Source organism: Mesoplodon mirus (genome assembly GCF_964341445.2).
Source record: "Mesoplodon mirus genome assembly, chromosome: 1".
In the NCBI taxonomy this organism is placed as follows: Eukaryota; Metazoa; Chordata; class Mammalia; order Artiodactyla; family Ziphiidae; genus Mesoplodon; species Mesoplodon mirus.
The window spans coordinates 222,864,464-222,885,057 of NC_138976.1; the positions used below are offsets into that span (position 1 = coordinate 222,864,464).

At 42.8% G+C, this 20,594-nt stretch overlaps 2 protein-coding genes across 3 annotated transcripts in view; one reads left to right on the forward strand and one right to left on the reverse strand.

The window, feature by feature from the left end:
* Positions 1–16,639, reverse strand: part of FBXO16 (F-box protein 16) — a 53,730-nt gene extending 37,091 nt beyond the window's left edge. For both annotated transcript variants that reach the window (XM_082607469.1, XM_082607468.1), the window contains exons 1-3: positions 16,567–16,639; positions 11,528–11,663; positions 3,240–3,275 (exon numbers count right to left, since the gene is read on the reverse strand). In XM_082607469.1, coding sequence (XP_082463595.1) covers positions 3,240–3,275; positions 11,528–11,626 — 135 coding nt within the window. In that variant the 5' untranslated portion in view covers positions 11,627–11,663; positions 16,567–16,639. The remainder of the gene's footprint in view (positions 1–3,239; positions 3,276–11,527; positions 11,664–16,566) is intronic.
* Positions 16,640–20,000: 3,361 nt separating this feature from the next.
* Positions 20,001–20,594, forward strand: part of FZD3 (frizzled class receptor 3) — a 92,485-nt gene continuing 91,891 nt past the window's right edge. The window contains exon 1 of the mRNA XM_082619123.1: positions 20,001–20,126. The gene's annotated coding sequence lies outside the window, so the exon portion shown is untranslated. The remainder of the gene's footprint in view (positions 20,127–20,594) is intronic.

Consider the following 20,594-nt stretch of genomic DNA (forward strand, 5'->3'; position numbering starts at 1 on the left):
CATGGTTGCCCACAAAAAGAATGAGCTCAGATTGAAGAACAAGTGATTTAGAATGAATATAAAAGAACATTAGGATTATAAAATGCTGAAGAAATCTATAAAAGAAAACATTAAAACATTTTCCTCTAGAGATTAAAAAGATCATTACATTGGTTCCTCATTTATTTCCCTGATTACAACAAAGATAATTTATATTTGGTTTTGATTGGTGTTCTTTGCCTCGAGGGATTTTCCTTTCTAATTGTGTTTATTTAGGCTAAAAGAAAACTAATTTGCATTCCTTGAACTCCTACCAACTGAAGGTGGGTAGGTGACTCAGAAGAATGCTTAACAGTTGGGGAAAATCCCTTTGGAATTTAAAAGGTGCTAGGAATAATCCAAAAAGTAAATAATCCATGGAAGTGTTAACTGTACAGGAATTTGGTAATCTCCCAGTATCTCTTTTTTTTATTTTAATTTTTAACTGAGCTTAGTTGATTTACAATGGTTTAGGTGTATAGCAAAGTGATTGTTATATATATATATATATATATATATATATATATATATATTCTTTTTCAGATTCTTTTTCCATTATAGGTTATTACAAGATATTGAATATAGTTCCCTGTGCTATACAGTAGGTCCTTGTTGTTTACCTATTTTACATATGGTAGTGTGTAGCCATTCCAACATCTCTTGCAGCACCTCTCAAGAAAAAAGAAAAGAGCCATAACACTGTAGCCAGGGATCTAATGTGTGAGACTGGGGAGTAGCTAGGGTCACTTTCCTATCCTGGTAGGTACCTCACTTCACAGTTAGTTCCTTTTTAACGTTATATATTATATGACACTCTGCTATATTATATTATGCTATACTATCTTATATCATATTATATTTTATAATTATATTTAATGCCTTTTTATAGGCCTTTCTTGACAATAGAATTGTGAAAATCCTATTTTCAGAGTAGCTGTTACAACGATTCTTGCTGCACTTTCAGGAAGTGAGGACAGTTGCTAGAGTGTCAGTGCCACTCATCTTACACCCAATAGCAAGGAAAGTTCCTGGGGAGTGAGGGGCAAGATGAAGACAGAGGCTTGTTATTTTTTGCTTACTGGTTATATTATCTTAATCTGCTTGAGTTTCTGAATCTTATTATCAAACACTTAATTTCACAATAAAAACATGAATACATTATTGTTTTAAAAGTTTCAAATAGGTACTTGCAGAATTAAACATGAAAATCCTCTTTATTCCTTCCCATCAAATCTCACTCCATTCCCCAGTAATAACCACTGTTTACAGTTTGAAGTTCATGCGTTTCTATGCCTTTACATATACATACAGCCATCAATACGGAAGCAGTTGAAACAACAAGGTCCTATTGTATAGCACAGGGGACCATATTCAATACCCTGTGATAAACCATAATGGAAAAGAATATATATATACGTATAACTGAATCACTTTGTTGTACAGCAGATTAATACAACATTGTAAATCAACTATACGTCAATAAAATTTAAAATAAAATAGAGGGGCTTAGGGCCTCCCTGGTGGCGCAGTGGTTGAGAGTCCGCCTGCCGATGCAGGGGATACGGGTTCGTGCCCCGGTCTGGGAGGATCCCATATGCCGCGGAGCGGCTGGGCCCGTGAGCCATGGCCGCTGGGCCTGCGCGTCCGGAGCCTGTGCTCCGCAACGGGAGAGGCCACAACAGTGAGAGGCCCGCATACCGCAAAAAGAAAAAAAAAAAAAAAAAAAAAAAAAAATAGAGGGGCTTCTCTGGTGGCGCAGTGGTTAAGAATCTGCCTCACAATGCAGGGGACATGGGTTTGAACCCTGGTCTGGGAAGATCCTACGTGCTGCGGAGCAACTAAGCCCGTGCACCACAACTACTGAGCCTGCACTCTAGAGACTGTGAGCCATAACTACTGAGCCTGCATGCCACAACTACTGAGCCTGCATGCCACAACTACTGAGGCCTGCGCGCCTAGAGCCCGTGCTCCGCAACAAGAGAAGCCACCGCGACGAGAAGCCCGCACACTGCAACGAAGAGTAGCCCCCGCTCACCACAACTAGAGAAAGCCCACGCGCAGCAACGAAGACCCAAAGCAGCCAAAAATAAATAATTAAATAAATAAATTTATTTTTAAAAAATAGGGAAGCAGTTAAATAAATTAGAGTATACCCACCCCATGGAATACTACACAACAGTTTTAAAAACAAACAAAATATAGCCATAAACGTCCAGATATGCAATGAACTTCAGAGCATGATATTTTCTCCAGTCATTCATAGAAGTACACATCTGCCATGATCTATTTATTCAATATACTACTGATACCATTTAGGTTGTTTCCAACACACACACACACACACACAAACACACATGTGCCTACACACACTGCAATATTCTTGGGCACATTTTTTCATGTCCCATGTGAATATTTCTCTAGTCCAGATAAACAGAAGTGGAATTATAGGTTCAAAGATTCTGCATTTAAAAGTTTAATAGATTCTATCAAATTGTCTTTAAAAAGTCTTTATTATTTTACATTCCCTCTAATTGTGTTTTAAGCATATCCTACTATTCCCCAATGAATGGTTACTTACACTGGATATTATTTATCTCTTCAATTTTTGCCCCATAGACCAAGAGAGGGGTTGGGAATCTCATTATTTTAATTTGCATTTCTCTAATTTTAGTAAAAAGAACATAGTTTCCATGTTTATTGGCCACATATATTTTTGTGTATTTCTCATTCTTCTGTTGGCCCATTATTCTGTAGGGGTATTTGTATTTTTCTTATTGATTTGTAGTAACTTTATATATCTCAGTTATTAATCTTTTTTCAATTTTTTAATTGACATATAGTTGATTTACAATATGGTGCCAATCTCTGCTATACAGCAAAGTGACTCAGCTATATACATATATACATTCTTTTTTTATATTCTTTTCCATTATGGTTTATCACAGGATACTGTATATCATTCCCTGTGCTATACATTAGGACCTTGTGGTTTATCCATTCTAAATGTAATAGTTTGCATCTACCAACCCCAAACTTTCAGTCGATCCCTCTCCCTCCCCCCCTCCCCCTTGGCAACCACAAGTCTGTTCTCTATGTCTCTGAGTCTGTTTCTGTTTTGTAGGTAGATTCATTTGTGCCATACTTTAGATTCCACATATAAGTGATATCATATGGTATTTGTCTTTCCCTTTCTGACTGAGAAGTATACTTTAAATAGTTACCCATTTTCCAAGCAGAGCTCTTCTTTCTTCAAATACCTACAATAAATTAAAAAAAGAATGGAATGATTTCATATTTCACGGTTCAAAATACCCATTACAAAAAAGACATCATTAAAGTATCAATAAATATTGACAGGCTTTTCATTATATCTACTGAGTATAAAACAAATTTTGTACCTGAAAAGGTACTTTACTTATATATATATATATTTTTTTTTTACTTATATTTTTTAAATATTTATTTTATGTATTTATTTGGCTGTACCGGGTCTTAGTTATGGCATACGGGATCTTCATTGCCGCATACAGGACCTTTTCTTTTTTTTTTTTTAGTTGCGGCATGTGGGATCTTTTTTTAGTTGCCACGTGCGGGATCTAGTTCCCTGACCAGGGATTGAACCCAGGCCCCTTGCATTGGGAGTGAGGACTCTTAGCCACTGGACCACTGGGGAAATACCTTTACTTATTTTTAACTTGGGCAAAGTTTCTTTTCTCTCAGTTTCTCCATGTGAAATAATTCATCTTAAAGAAGAAATAATTTTTTAAAGGCAAGAAATAAGAAAAGCTGGGAATTCCCTGGCAGTCCAGTGGTTGGAACTTCGTGTTTCCACTGCAGGGGGCACGGGTTCAATCCCTGGTTGGGGACTAAGATCCCACAAGCCACTCGGCATGGCGAAAAAAAAAAAAAAGAAAGAAGAATGGAATTGTGAAGTGAAATCATTTTTGGAATTTGAAAGCAGATGAAAAAACTGACAAAGGAAAAACAGGAAAATGGAGAACCTCCCCCAAATATTTCAGCATCAATAGTATAAGAACCTGTGAAATTTATGAGTGAGTGGCTCTGTTTTTATATTTCCATGAGTTCACATATCAGGGGGGTGTACATGACATATGTTTGTAGGATTAGAAACTTGCATATGTGCGCCTCTGGGCTTACAGCTCAGTGTTTATCTGTATAGGTTTGTCGTTATATACTATTTAGGATAGAAACCATGTCTCAGTCACCTTGACTTCTCCATTGCAGAGTGCTGTACAGGGCATATTACAGGGACTCATGTTTGCCGGACTAAATGAATGTGATCGTGACAAATGAATATCCTTATGGATGTATCGGTACAATGTGAGTGCATTTCTAAACTGGTTTTTCTGAGCATCAGTCATTTGTATATTTGAATGAGTGAGGAAGGGACAACTAATGTGAGAATGTTTGTTGGAGGAGGGAGTTCTGGGGAGAGGAAGCAAGAGACAGCAGTGAACAGATGTGAATGTCTCTCTCACTCCTACACTACACCCTCTGTCAGCTTTCAAAATTGGGCCTGATGTTTTTCCCTTCCTCTTGGCACTATCTAAATTCTCTCGCACTGTTAAGATCATTCCTATTTGGAAAGTAGCTCAGGCCTATTTCTTCCCTTTTGTGGAGGAGGATGAGGCGCTGGCTTCATTCTTCCAACAGATATGTTTTCCTTCCTTTTTCAGACTCTCAAACCCTACTTTCAAAGGGCATACGACACGGAGATTGAAATAACTGGTTCAACAACAACCTCAAGGCCTGTAAAATGTCATCTTTGCTACTAACCACAGAACCTCATACATCACAGGCAGACACTTTTTATACTTTAGAGAAGAAGAAAAAGAATACCATTCTCCCTTTCCCCCTAATTAACTGCCACCTGGGCTACTAGGACGGCAACAGATAAACTCAGAATTTCTCAATGAAAATAGAAGAGCGGACTTCCCTGGCGGTCTAGTGGTTAAGACTCTGCACTTCCACTGCAAGGGGGCGTGGGTTTGATCCCTGGTTGGGGAACTGAGGTCCCATATGCTCCAGGCGCGGCCAAAACAACAACAACAAAATTAGAAGAGAACCTATAGAATACAGAAGATTGAAAAATCAGGATTCAGATATTTCCTGATCCCTTCTCTTGTGTCTAACCAAATCCTATCAGTCATCTAATTCCCAGCCCAAGTCCCTGGCACCAGCACGTTTCCGGCACCCGCTGACTTCACTCCTCCTAACTCCTCCTCCACTTGCAGCCCATGCTCCACCTGGACTTTCTAGGGTTTGCTATTGCCTGCCAAGTGATTCTGTTCATTTTATCTTCCCTGTAGATGACAACCACTTTCCCTTATATGCTCCACAGGCTCCACGGCAGGCTCTCAACGAACACCCGCTGATGGAACAACAACAGTTTCAGACGTCGTAGAACTTTAGAGCTAGAAGGAATCCTAAGATCTTTTTGTTCAATTCCCTGATTTTAGAGGGGACAAGCAGAGGCCCAAAGAGTTAATCATTGGTTCCAGACTGTCTGTTCAGCTCAACTCTGTACTTGGTTCCCCACTAGATCCCTGGTCTTCCCTATCCCGACCTCCAGCCCTACGTTCTCCTTTTTTTTTTTTAAGCTTATATTTAGTCGGACAGATTGATACATGTTTTATTTATTTATTTATTTTTACAACTTATTTGGCTGTGCCGTGTCTTAGTTGTGGCATGCGGGATCTTTGTTGTGGCATGTGGGATCTCTAGTTGTGGCACATGGGATTTTTTGTTGCAGCATGCGGAATCTAGTTCCCTGATCAGGGATCGAACCTGGGCCCCCTGTATTGGGAGTGTGGAGTGTTAATCACTGGACCACCAGGGAAGTCCCAGCCCTGCATTCTCAGTGAACCGCTGCTCACACTTTGGCCTGACAGTGGGAAGAAAAAAAGATTAGGTCCCAAGACTACAACCTCCTTTCAAAAGGAAGTTGGGATGACTATCGTGGTGTCCAATGGTAACAGGAGGCATTGGAAAGAAAGGGGCACTGACTTGAAGGGGAGAGGAGAGTCACCAAGAAGGTGTCAGGAAAGGAACAGGGTGGGAGGTGGAGTATTTAGAGAGCCAACAACCAAGTCTAAGCAGGATCCAAGCAAATCCAGTTCTTTACCAAAAGGCATTTAGACCCAAGTGGAAACTGATGGGAGTAAAGGGGGAGAGGAGAAACACTAGACAAACTCAGATCTAGTTCTGACTCTGCCCTTGACAAGAAATATAATTTGGGACAAATTATTTAATTGTCAGGTCCTCAGTCAGACTCAGAATCACGTATTCTCTGGTTTGGAGCAAGTCTTCATTCCAAGGATTTGCAATCAGGTGTTTCATCTTTAAGAGCTGGGAAGGGGATGGAGGGATAAATTAGGAGTTTGGGATTAACATATACACACTAATCTATATAAAATACATACCCGACAAGGACCTACTGTATACCACTGGGAACTACACTCAATATTTTGTAATAACCTGTAAGGGAAAAGAATCTGAAAAAGAATATATATATATATATGTATAACTGAATCAGCTGGCTGTACACCTGAAACTAATACAGCATTGTAAATCAACTATACTTCAATTAAAAAAGAGCTGGGAAATGTATCGCTTCAAGTGGAAACGTTAAAGTGGGTCTTCTTTCCTTGCAAAATGCTGTAGTCTGTTTATATCACAGTTTACTCAGAGCCTGCTGTTAAGTCAAAATCCCACGGTTGTTATTTTAGTCTGTTGACACTGCAGTTGCATATTTTACCATGTGACATCATTAAAGTTTGGAATAAGACATTTCGGGGCTCCTAAATTATGACAGATGTATGGTAGTTAGGTGCTTTTTCTCAGAACGCCCTTTTAATATGCACTGTACTACATGTGTGAACCATACTCAAAAAGAAATGTTGATCATTTTCCATTAAAACACTGGATGGCAAAGAAATACATACTTTTAAAACATTCCTGGGCTTCCCTGGTGGCGCAGTGGTTGAGAGTCCGCCTGCCGATGCAGGGGACACGTGTTCGTGCCCTGGTCCGGGAAGATCCCACATGCCGCGGAGCGGCTGGGCCCGTGAGCCATGGCCGCTGGGCCTGCGCGTCCGGAGCCTGTGCTCCGCAACGGGAGAGGCCACAACAGTGAGAGGCCCGCGTATCGCAAAAAAAAAAAAAAAAAAAAAAAAAAAATTCCTTCTCTCAAAGTTCACAATGCCTGAATTATTTTATAATCTGTTATATTTGCCTAAACTGATGATGCTGTTTTTTTAGGTGTTTACATTTGAATTCAATCTCTATGCTTAAAGCCTGCTGTGAAGTTAAAACCCTGTGACTTTCAGTCTGAGACAGTTATGTATTTCACATTTTACTACAGAGTAGAAAAAAGGCAAAATTAAAAACCAAAAACAGAACCTCAAAATTACGCTGATCATTGGTGACAAACGCCCTGTTTTAGAAATACAGGGTAGCCCTTGAAGTTATTGTATGCACACCTTCTGCCGAGCTGTATCCTTGGCCATCTATTTTTAATCCTTTTCACACAGTCAGAATGTTAGATCTGGAAGGGACTTTTGAGGTCATCTGACCCAACCCACTCATTTTCCAAAGGAAGGTAGTGAAGACCAGAGATGTAAGTGATCATTGAAGTTAAGCAGAAGATTATTAGTACAGCTGATCTAGAACCTGTGTTTTCATTTCTCAGAGTTTTTGTTCTTTGTTTGCTTTTATTTATATTTGTTTTTTAAATTGTTTTAAAATTTGAAATATTATTGCACTGTATAAAGTAAAAACCAAAAACCCTTCTAACAGACCTCCCTCCCACCTTCCCATGCCATCCAACTCTTTGGGGGAAACCACTATTAATAGTTTGGTATATACATATCCAAATTTCATTGGTGTGTCTATGTACATTAATACACAGACATATGGGTATATACACATGCCAAGATTTTTTTTTTAATTTTTTTTGCCACACCACGGCATGTGGGATCTTAGTTCCCCAACCAGGGATCGAACCCACGCCCCCTGCAGTGGAAGTCCCCCAAGATTTTTTAGGTTTTTTTTGCAGTACGCGGGTCTCTCACTGTTGTGGCCTCTCCCGTTGCGGAGCACAGGCTCCGGACGCGCAGGCTCAGCGGCCATGGCTCACGGGCCCAGCCGCTCCACGGCATGTGGGATCTTCCCGGACTGGAGCACGAACCCGTGTCCCCTGCATCGGCAGGCGGACTCTCAACCACTGTGCCACCAAGGAAGCCCCCCCAAGATTTTTAAAAATAATTTTACTCCAAACTAGAACCTAACTAAACCAAAATAAAACAATTCTGGAATAAAATGGGAGTTCTGAACAACAAAATAAATATCATCTTTAGAAATTATCATGAAATTTGACAAAAGCTCTTCAGGAACCAAGATAAGGCTGTGTCGTGCTTGCTATGATGCGCGGCCCAGATCCCCCTCCAGGACTGAAGGATTTATTCCCCCCAACTGTTGGGAGTGCTGCTGGCTGACAGCCATGAGCTGGAGAGATCTACCCTGACCGAGATCCCATCCACTGAATGCTCAGTGTGGAAGTATAAGGGCCAGGCCCCCTGATGCGATGCAAGACTCTGAAGGATCTTCGGGGTGTCCTACAGGGTCCATGGAGGTCTTGTTGCAACTGCCTGACAGCCCAGCTTCTTCCTCTGCCCTAAATCTACATCCTGTTCTTCCCTCCCCACACCTCCCCAGGTGTTGATACTGAGAGCCTTCCCCCATCAACGCCCTACATGCCAATCTCAGAGTCTGCTTCTCCAGAAACCCAACCTGCAACAGGCAATCAGACAATCAAGATACTTATTCTCCATGACTGCTAAATTGATGAAGACTTCTCATGTTTCAAAGAAAATTTCTGAAAATCAAGACATCCAACGAATACATATTTCAATTCAAGTCACTTTTTCACGTGCATAAAACCTTTACAATTCTATGAGAAGACATATTTCAAAACTAAACGCTGAAGTTTCTTGGGGCAGAAAGCAGAGAAGCTGCTATATAAACTGTTGGAGAACTAAGAGCATTGCAAACAGGTGCTCAATAAATAATTGTTGAGCTGAATTAAAAAAGACCGTCAATAGACTTGCTTGTTGCTCATGGCTGGATGAAGGCTGGATTTCTCTCTTTCTCTGCTTCTCCTTTTGTTTCTCCTGGTGCCTCCTTTTTTTTTTCTATTTCTCGATCTCCTTTCCTCACTTCCTTTACCTTTTTCCTTTCCAGTATCTCTCCCTTTTACTTCTCAGTATTCCGATCGCTATGTTGGTTCCTCTGTCTCTCTCCCAAATTTGCTCGTGTTCTGCATCAAATGAGTAGAAACAGGAAAGCCCTGAGCAGAAGGGGTCAGGATGGATGCTCCAGCTTTGCCAGAGCGATTAGCATATCTGTTAGTTCAGAGAGGCAAAGGGTCACATCCAGGCTAAGGAAGGAGAGATGTGGGGACAAGAGGGTCAGAATCAATGAAGGAGGTCTCAGGGAGTACAGGTGCCCTCTGACTCCATTCCTTGTGCTTCAGGAAACACATCAGGCTCTGGAGATGCAGAGAGAAAAGACAGAATCACAACCCTTAACGCATTAGAGTCGGGACTTCCCTGGCGGTCCAGTGGTTAAGACTCCATGCTCCCAATGCAAGGGGCACGGGTTTGATCCCTGGTTGGGGAACTAAGATCCCACAGGCCGCATGGCACGGCCTAAAAAAAAAAAAAAGAAAAATCCTATAAAAACACATTAGAGTCAAGTGGAGAAGTCGGTAAATGGTGATGAGAGGAAAGACAAGCAAGGGGGGCACTACAAAGGCGTGGAGGGGATGAGAGAGCTTGGCCCAGATGTAGGATGAGAGCAGGCAGAGGCAGGGCTTGAACTGCGATGCTGGTTAAGTCAACTCATGAAGGGTCCTCAGCGCTCTGTGTGGGGCGGGGGTTGGAATTTACCCTTTGGAGCAACGTGTTACCAGTCTTACTTCATAGGATTAGTTTGGTACTTTAGAAAGATCATTCTGGGATCAGAAGAGAGGATGGATTGCTAGGGACAGAGGCAGTGAAACCGGTTGGGGGGGTTACTACAATGTGCCAGGCAAAGGGTGATGGGGGCGTGAACTGAGAATGTGGAGCTGGAGGTACCCAGTGAAAGGAGAAAAGGGGTCCGGATGAAGAGACCTAGGAGGAAGACTCATAGAGCTTCAAAACGAATTGGATGTGGGAGTGAGCGGGAGCACTGGTAGACACTCCTTCCTGAGCTTCTCATCTCCTAAATATCTGGAAATACCAGGAGTGCAAGGTCCTGACTGCCCTTTTCTTGGGCCATTACTGCAGGCTGTGCTGGCAGCAAGGAACCTGGAGGGGTGAGGTACTAGCTCCCTTTAGAACCAAGAGCAGCCTTGCTAATGCTCAGTATGAAAGCAGTGGATTCCCTGGACTCCTTGTTCCTCAGCTGTGGTGCAAACCCACTGTATGTGTAGTATTTATCTGGGTCTCTGCGTCACCCCTGTGGCACAAGGTGGGCCAGGAGAACCTGTGCAAACATGATGCTCACGCCCCTTGCTGCACTGTAAGAAAGTTCTTTGTCTCTGACCCAAGCATCTCGTGTCTTCTACTGTGAAACAGTAGTGACTTTGCCATAAGTTACAGGCTAAGTTATTAGCTTGTAAGTTGGGGAAAACCAAACCCTGGACCCAAGAGGGAGAAGGAAGATTTCCAGCTTGAGTGACTTGGTGTAAAGTGATGACCTTCCTTAGGGAGAGGAAGTGGCATGTAGGAGCAAGATAATGAGGTCAGTTTTATTGATGTTGATTGTAATTTACTGTCAACTAGATATGGTCCTTATATATAATAAGTATTGATATAGGAGCTCACAGACCTGTTGGAAATTCTGCCCCTAAGTGAAGCAGGAGTAGAAATCCCCAGAGGCTGGCAATCTCACATGCCCGCATGATACCCAGCTGTCCACACTTGCAATGCTTTTTCTGGTGTATTCTGCTGGCACCTCCCCAGAATGCAGGTGGCAAATAAACTTCTTAGGAGAACCCGAGTAATGTGAGTAATCAGCTGACACTGACTCATTTTATTTACTTGGTTAAATGCACAGCATTATCCAGTAACCTCAACTCTAGCAAGAAAACCTATTTTGGGGGGAAATCCTCACACATCACCCCCTCCTCTTTCATTTCCGGTGGTTCTTGCAAAGAACCAGTGATAGAAGGGAAAAGGCATCTGGGGTGAGAGAGAGGAGGAGGGACAGTGGAGGAAAGAGCCAATCTAAGACCTTTCTTTCTAGGCAGGAGCTCTGTGTCTACTGCCAACCCTGGCCATGTAGCAAGCGTTCAGTTAAAGTTTCTGAAAAAGTCCTTCATTTTGTTTTTTCATCCATTACACAGTCCTAAACAATTAATGTTTATATTTTGATAACCAATATTTTAATACTTTTTTTTCTTTAAGGCGTGGACCCAACTGATAAAATAGCTCTTAACACTTACCCGGTTATTCAAAAGCTGATGGTTTAGGGGTGTCCAGCTACTCATCTTTGTCTGCATTTTGGGACCACCTATGTTTTTTGGAGGTGCAAATGCCATCATGAAATAACTGGATATTCTTCCATAAGAAAAACTATACCTGTAGAAGAAATGAATCATATAATCTTCAGAATACTAAAAATACTAATACCATATAATCTTTTAGTACATTGGGACCAGGGATTGGGACGGATAACATTTATTGGGAACATTTTATATGTCAGGAACTTTTATGTTTGCTCAATTAAAACTCGTAACAGGGCTTCCCTGGTGGTGCAGTCGTTAAGAATCCACCTGCCAATGCAGGGGACATGGGTTCAAGCCCTGGGCTGGGAAGATCCCACATGCCACAGAGCAGCTAAGCCCATGTGCCACAACTACTAAGCCTGTGCTCCAGAGACCGTGAGCTACAACTACTGAAGCCTGCGTGCCACAACTACTGAAGTCCACATCCCTAGAGCCCATGCTCCACAACAAGAGAAGCCACCACAATGAGAAGTCCGCACACCGCAACAAAGAGTGCTCCCGCTCGCCGCAACTAGAGAAAATCCGCGCACAGCAAGGAAGACCCAACGCAGCCAAAAATAAATAAATAAATAAATAAATAAACAAACAAACAAACAAAAAAACCTCATAGCAATCTGGTGAGGTGGTGGGTTTTAGCTCATTTTACAGATGAAGAAAATGAGGCTCACTGAAATAACACTCTCTGCCCAAATTTATACAGACAGTAAGCGGAGAACTGGAAATCAGACCCAGGTCTATTTAACTCTGCTTGATTTTCATTGAATCATGGGGGGAAATCCAGAATCACTCCTAGCTAAGAACATACCATATCGGCCAGAAAGAAGATGTATTTATAAAATCACAGTGTAATATAAAAACACTTCATCTTTGTCCCTTGTGACCTTCCTCCTCCCCTCTTATCTTTCTGACATCTAGGTAACTAGGGTTCTACCTTGATACCATATTTAAGAGGTAGAATGGTACAACAGACAAAGCCAAGACTTTGGATACAGACAGATTTGGGTTTAATGGGGGAAATGTGCTGTTTTTAGATGTCCAGTACTAAATATGTCTTCCTTCATTTGATTAAAGCACTCTAGTTTCCATTAGGAATTACTTTTCCCTCATTATTTAGAGTCTGCTGTGTTGGTTAATCAAGGTGGCCTCCCTCTCCCCAGTCATGAGACCAAGCTATGCCAGTTTACTTTTTTTTTGGGGGGGGGGGGCTGTACCACTCAGCTTGTGGGATCTTAGTTCCCTGACCAGGGATTGAACCCAGGCCCACAGCAGTGAAAGAGCCAAGTCCTAATCACTGGACCTGCCAGGGAATTCCCCTAGGCCAGTTTACTGATGCTGGCTTATCCTTACCTTACAGCTGAAGTCGTCATTCAAAGTACCACAGGTGCTCTGGCAGACTAATAATCTGTTATTGCTGCCTCAACCTTCAGAAGCCCCTTGTCCTTTCTTACTCATTTTGTAAGCCAGCTGATACATTAAATCAATCTCCTCTTTAGCTTCCATTAGCTAGAATCTATTTCTGTTGTTTGCAACCAAAACTTTTTACCTTATACAGTTTAGATCCTGGTTCTAAAACTTAGTAGCTGTGTAACTTTTTGCAAGTTATTTAATCCATCTCAGTTTCCTTATTTGTAAAATAAGAATGTGCATATCTACCCTCAACTGCTGTTGCAGAGGTTAGAGAAAAAAGGCTCAAGCAGAATGCCTGACAGATGAGTGGTCTTGATAAGTAGAATCCCTGCAGCCTTTCTTAGAACTTCCTGTCATTTACAGAGTGCCTCAAAGCCTGTCCTTTAGAAGGCCACAACAAAATATTTTAAGGTGAAAAATATTTAAAGCAGACTGATGGTATTTTCAGTATGTATCTTCAATGTTTCTGCTTATTTGTGCTTTTCTTCCTCTCTGTAGGTAGGTTTCATATCCAAGGAAGTGGTGCTGAGTGAGGGGGCTAGGACTTACTTGCCTGCCTGATCTCTGGGCTCCGAAAATTACAGCAACAAATACTGGACAGCTCTTTAAAAAAAAATCACTAGTTTTTAGCTGATAGAGGATTCCCCAAATGCTAGATCTGAAATTTTGAGGCTCTCACTTGACATGTAATATTCTCTCTCAGGTTTAAGTTAGAGCTGAAGATAAAGCCAATGTTTTAAAATCTCAGGGTTTTAAACAGTAGACAGTATCTTCCTACAGTTTTTTGCTGTCACCACTCCACTGGCATAAGGGGGAATAAGGGGGCTCAGATCAGTCCTTATATTCTTAGCTCCAAACAGCTATGTTGCAAAAGGTGTAAGAAATGATTTCATTACAGTATTATGAATTGGCAGCTATAAAAGTACACGTGAGCAGGCAAATTGTAGGTACAAAGCATGGTCACTGAATCTAGATCTGCCCAGTTAAAAATCACATATTTCTTTTTTGTTATTGTTATTTATTCATGTTTGACCTTTCTTCTCTTTTAACCAATTGGTTTCTTCTTTGTTTTATTTTAAATTTTTATTTATTTATTTTGGCTGCTCTGTGCAGCTTGTGGTATCTTAGTTCCCTGACCAGGGATTAAACCCAGGCCCTCGCAGTGGTTAAGAATCCACCTACCAATTCAGGGGACACGGGTTCGATCCCTGGCCCGGGAAGATCCCACATGCCGTGGAGCAACTAAGCCCGTGCGCCACAACTACTGAGCCCACGTGCTGCAACTACTGAAGCCCGCGTGCCTAGAGCCAGTGCTCCACAACAAGAGAAGCCACTGCAATAAGAAGCCTGTGCACCACAATGAAGAGTAGCCCCCGCTCGCTGCAGCTAGAGAAAGTCCACACTCAGCAACGAAGACCCAATGCCACCATAAATAAATAAAATTTAAAAAAAATTCTATAAACCCAGGCCCTCGGCAGTGAAAGTGCAGAGCCCTAACCACTGGACTACCAGGGAATTCCATAAACCGATTGTTTTCAATCTTTTTTTTTTTTCAGGGCCATAAAACTCTTTGAGAATATGATGAAAACTCCTGCTGTAAGCTGAGAAACTCTCTCTCTCTTTCCAGTTTGTGTAGGAAACAATCTGACTGATTCTAGGCACAATTTCTGATTAGGACAAAGTAGCTTTTCTAGGGCCTCCCCAAGGCCTTACACTGGTTGTTTTCTTTTTCCTGGGTCCTCAGAGCTAGAAATTATTTGAATTAGGCTTTCTTCAAATCAACTTGAGGAAAGTTTGGTTTTCAGGAGATGGGCTAGGCTGGGAGAAAGAGCCCTCTTGGTAATAGTCTTGCTGAAGCAGGCAAATGGAGGTGCCCTGCTCTGTCTTTTGTCATTATCTTTTTACAGTTTTTCCTCCTCTATCCATTCTAGAAGATGGGCACCGTGCATATTTGCATGCCCACACCAGTTCACAGTATAGACCACTCAGACACTTTTATACAACATACATAAAAATAACAAGACAAAGCAAGTTGTCTTCCCTCCTTCAACATACAAAGCTTGCTGTTGCTTTTTTATGACCTCTTTTCCCCTTAATGGCCGTCGTTGAATGCTCATCTTTAATTTTTCTTTGGATAAAAAGGAAGAAAAAGGGCTTATGGCCCTTGCCCCCAATGTGTGGTTCTAGTTCCTTGTGTAAAGGAAAAGGTAGGTCCTCTGGTCAAGTTCCAGTGGCCACGTACCTCCAATCCCATCTTCTAAGCCATTCTTCACACTGTCACCATTATTCAACTGCACTAAGGACCTTATTAGGCCTGTATTAGAGGAACAAAGATGAGAGTCTTGGCTATAATGGAGCTAAAAGTCTACTGCTAGAGAGGTTTCTTTTTTTGTTTGTTGTTTTTTTGCCAAATAAAAAAGGCATATATTTAAGGTATACAATGTGATGTTTTAATACATGTATACATTGTAAAATGCTTACCACAATCAAACTATTTAACATATCCATCACCTCCCATAGTTACCGTTTGTGTGTGTGTGTGTGTGTGATGAGAATACTTGAGATCTACTCGTTTAGCAAATTTCAAGCATACATTATTATTAACTATAGTCACAATGCTGTAGAGAGGGTCTCTAGAACTCATTCATTTTATAACCAGAGGTTTGCACCCTTTGATCAATATCTCCCCATTTCCCCACCCCCCAACCTTTGCTAATCACCACTCTCCTTGGGAGGTATTTTTTAAAAATACCTGTCATTTTTCAGCTCAAAAACCTTCAGAGGCTTGATAATGGCTACAGAATATCCAGGCTTCTTAGCATGCAAATCTAGGTCCACTATGAACTTACCTCCACTTACCTTTTCAGCCTCATCCTCCTTTCTCTCCCTTCATGCACTATCTGTCCAGACACACTGAACTTCAGATCAGAGAACATGGTACAAAACTGATGCTTCTTTGGTTATGTGGTTTTCTGACACTGCTCACCTGAATCCTAATTTCAGTAGTACATAATGCGTGCTCAATAAATATTTAAGTCAACTGAATGAATAAATACAACAGTGGAGGGGAGGCGGTTTAAGGATTAAAACCAGTGGAAGGGAAGGATAAAACTCAACATTAGGAACTGAGCACTGGGATTAAACTCAGGACGATCGGATTTTTATTTGCAGTTTACAGAGTGGAAGAGGATTGAGTTTCTATACTAACATACATCTCACCCATTGTACATTGCAGTATGATCAGAAGAGATCAGATATTATCAGGAAATTATCAGGAAAGAGGGTATGGTTAGACTTAAATATGACTTCATCTGATATTCAACTAGGTAGAAACAGAAAAACTATAATACCGTGCAAAGAGCTAGTGCTTGATAGGCATAGAAACAATTATTTGTTGGTTGTTAATTTCAGAAATATGAAGCATCTGTCACTTGAGCTGCAGCTGAAACGGAGCAAAATGTAATTCCCGGGGGGCACTGCCAAGGTTTGTGAGAGACCCAGGAGGATCTGAGACCGGAGCTCTCAAACGAAAGTCTCCATCTTTTTCATGCACTGCCCACTGCTCTCACCTCTTTTGGGTCGTCTTTCTCTCCAAGCCTCTGGCGCTGGTGTTGCCATAGTTGATGTTTCTTTGACTCTGTCTAGCCCCCACCCCTTCCAGTAGTCCAATCACCGCCTATAAATCTTTTCTCTGGCACCCGGGGTCTCTTAGGCAACAATGTGTGGTCTCTTGATTGGTCAGGAGATCCTGGAGGGCTGGCTCCAAAATTGGGCACACGGATAAAACGAAAAAGTGTGAGCGCCAAGAGGGTGGGAGGGACTGCAATCTCCCAACATAATGCTGGTACGAAGATGCAGCCGATCCTGAAATAAACAGCCTTAAAAGCCCTCATTTAAGACGTAAGTGTGTTCCACATCAGGCCAACCTACTGAGCATGCCCAGTGACATCGTTCTGGTCGCTCCAGGGTTCCAAAATGTCTCAACTCCATTTCTCCGGGTTTTAAGAGTGGCCAACAGGTAAAAGAAGGTTGGAGGGAAAAGAATTCTGGAGAGGTTTAGTGAAAGAATAGCACCTGCACACAGGAAGTGGAAGAACGTGGGAAAACTGCCCAACACACAAACTCGCAAATGCTTCAACATGACTTTTAATTTATTGGATTAAAGAATTCAGGCCGACTGACAGATACACCAGGGAACCAGCAGATGGCATGCCTTAATAAGAATAGCTCCAAATTTGGGAAATCTTAGGATCGGTCTAATTTAATTAAATTTGTGGAGCATCCACCATGTAATGAGAGGCGGAGTGAGAATGCAAGGATAAAAAAAGAAATCTAATGAGGAAGCCTGGAAAATGCAATGTAGAAATAACTACTGCAAGGACCACAGTGATAACTACTGTGATAGAACTATAAACAAGTGTTAGAGAAAAACAAAACATTAAACGTTTCAGAACGGAGCCTCTCTGGTAAATGTAAAGCAGTTCTTATGGGCAGCAGGTAAACAAATTAAAAAAAAAAAGACTTTCTCACTATCTAATATTTCCTAAAATAGATAAAAATGTACTCCTATGCAAACAAATGTAAACTCTATGTTTGCGTCGTTTCATAGTTTTGAAATAGGCAGCATTTGTATATCTCCCATTTAAAAAGAAAATGAAAAGTGAAGCTCTTAGAGGTTGTTGCTTTCCGTGAGTTGACAAAGGATCCGTAAGTGGCCAAACTAAAATTAGAACCTAGGTTGTCTGAATTCCAGCTTAGTGGTTTTTCCGCATGATCAGGTTGTATGTAAAATGAATAAACAAAGCCTTTTTGCAGGGGCAGAGGCCTGGGGGAGGTAGGTAGGTGCAGTACTAAATTACCGTGTATTACCAGTTAACATGTATGGTTTCAAGACGGGTTCATCCAGAAAGAGACCAGTTTTAACGACATGCTGGGAGAGTGCTGTGTCTCTGTGAAGTTCCCGCTCATTAAAGATTTTCTACTGGTGGTTACAACATTGAATGAAAGAGAGATGGGTTTAAAGAGAGCAAAACACTTTATCCCTGTTAGAGATGAATATTTTTATCCATGAAAATAAGGTCCCTTTCTTCGATCCTCTCAACCAGCACCCTCTAGACCTCTCCTCGATCAGCCCTTTATCAGTCTGAGTGCTGGTCCTCCAAGTCTGAACACCACCATGCACACTGCGTTCATGGTGAGCGCACTGGCTCAATATCCTTGATAATTCAACATTACTTTTCAATGAAACCTGTCAACATTTCAACCACAAAGAAAAGTTTAGAGACTTGCCTAAGAAACACCCTTGTCTCCCCACAGAGATTTTAAAAAATGTTAACATTTTGCTTCCTGTGTGTGATTAACAGTTGAAGCCCCTTTTGCATGCTTCTCAGATCTCATTCCCCACCCTGCTTGCCTAGAGGCAACCACGATCATGAAATTAGTGTGTAGCCCACTAGTCCACTTTTTATGCTTACTGTATATACATGGTTGACCTCATAAACAATATGGCGGTTTTAGAGAGCTATCATAATTTACTTATCTTGTAGTTTGGTTTTTCCACTCAGGGTTCTATTTCTGAGATGTGATCATGTTGATACATTCAGTGATAATTTCTACATCATTCCCAGCTCCCGGTGTGAACCAAGATATGTTCTATGCCTGACAGCTCCAATGTGTCCGTGTGTCAATTGCATAAAAAACGTGCTAGCGGCACATCTCCAGAAGATCTGCAGGTACAAGGGATCTGGAAGTACATGAAGCAGGTCCACACAGATTTTCACAAACGCTCTTAGCTGCTTCACTCACCCTCAGTAGAGGCAGTGTTGGCTCCACAGGACACAATGACTTGCTAAGAATCAGCCTAAGGATCAATACTACTTTCTTTTTTTTTTTTTTTATGTTACTGCACGAGTAGTTATTTTTTTAACGAAATTGAAAATGTCTCTTCAGATCTCTTTTATGATGCGCTTTCCCATAGCTCATCTTCTGACGTTCAACTGTATTTATGGCTGTCTCAGCTCAACATTTATCATTTAGGGAACACCTTTAAAAACATGTTAAAATATACGAACCAAAATTTACCATCTTAACCAAGTGTACAGTTATGTTAAGTACGTTCATATTGTGCAACAATATCAAAATATTAAGTCCTGTGCGCTACCACAGATCAAAATGATGCCTGTGAAGTCTAGGTTGAAAACGGACGAAAAGGAAGAGAAAGGTAGGTAAAATAATGTAGGCAAAAAGAGGAACAGTTTTGGCTTGAAATGAATCCAAACTCAGCCATTAAAACTGTGTGTGACTTTGGGTAATTCATTTAACCTTTCTGGACCGTTCTTTTCCGCGTCAGAAAAATGAGAGGTTGGGTTTAGATGACTTCTAAGAAATCTTTCAGTTCTAAAATTACTTATGTAGAAAAAGCGAGGAGAAACGTTTCCTAAGGAGCAAAAGATGGGGGAATGCCACCAATCATCCACAAGCTCCACCTGCCCACTAAGATGCTGGTAAAGAAGATACAAACTGTTCATGGGCAGGTATCCTGTCTGCTCTGTTGTTTCAGCCTGGAGCTCTGCAACAGGCCAGTTGACTACCTCCACCTGAACCCAGTGCCACCCTCAGCAGCTGGTGACCCCCCCCCTTAACCATCCCCAATTCCCGGGTCCTCGGGGGCACACTGGTTCTAAAAACAGGTCCTGGTAGTCTCGCAATACTAGCATCCCAGGCTTGAGAGATGAGAGTCGCCGCGCTGTCTCAGCACGGAAAAGAGGGATGGCTTTGCAAAGGGGTTTATTTAAGAAAAACGCTTCTAGAGCTTGGAACGACTCCGCGGGGGGTAGGAGGCGCCAGGCATCACCCGCTGCTCGAAGCCGGGAAAAACGAGGCGAGCGGAGCGGGTATCGGGCAGCTGGGCTCAAAAATGGGAACGCTCGGCTGCGCGTGCGCAGCGCGCCTGCGCCGTGCGTGCGCGCGCGCGCTCGCTCCGCTGGCCGCGCGCCCCGGCGCTCGCGAAAGCTCGCGGTCGCTCTGAGGCGCGCGCCGGCTGTCCTCTTTCGCTCCGTTTACCTGAGGGACCCGCGGCCACCCACGGCCGGCGCCACAGCCCCCCGGGAGCCCGGTCCCGAGGTGTGAGGTGAGCCCCGGAGCGTGCGGCTCCCCCGTCCGGCTCAGCGGGAAGCGGGCTCGGGGAGTGTGGGGACTGAGGAGGTGCCGCCGCGGCTGCCCGCTCCTCTGTCTAACCCTATGCCGAGGAGCCTACCAGCAGCCCCGGCAGCTCCTCCTCAGGGATCGTTATTCTCGTCGCGGCCAAAACAAAAGCCTTGGGTGCCGGGCTGTGGCGGGGTGTCTCGGGGCTTCTCGGGGTGGGCGGCGGGCCGGCGGGGCGCGGGGGAGCGGGGTTTGGGGCTGGGGGTTGAGGCGGACAGATGCCCGCGGACAGGATTAACCCTCTCGGTCCCGAGCTCGCGCCGGGCAACCTGTGCGAGTGTGGCCCGCGTTCCCTCCGCGCCGACCCCGGCCCAGCCCTTCGCCTCGGTGGGCGCCGCGGCGCTCCGGGGCCGCCCGGGGCGTGGGTGGAGGACGCGGCCGCCGGCGGGGAGGA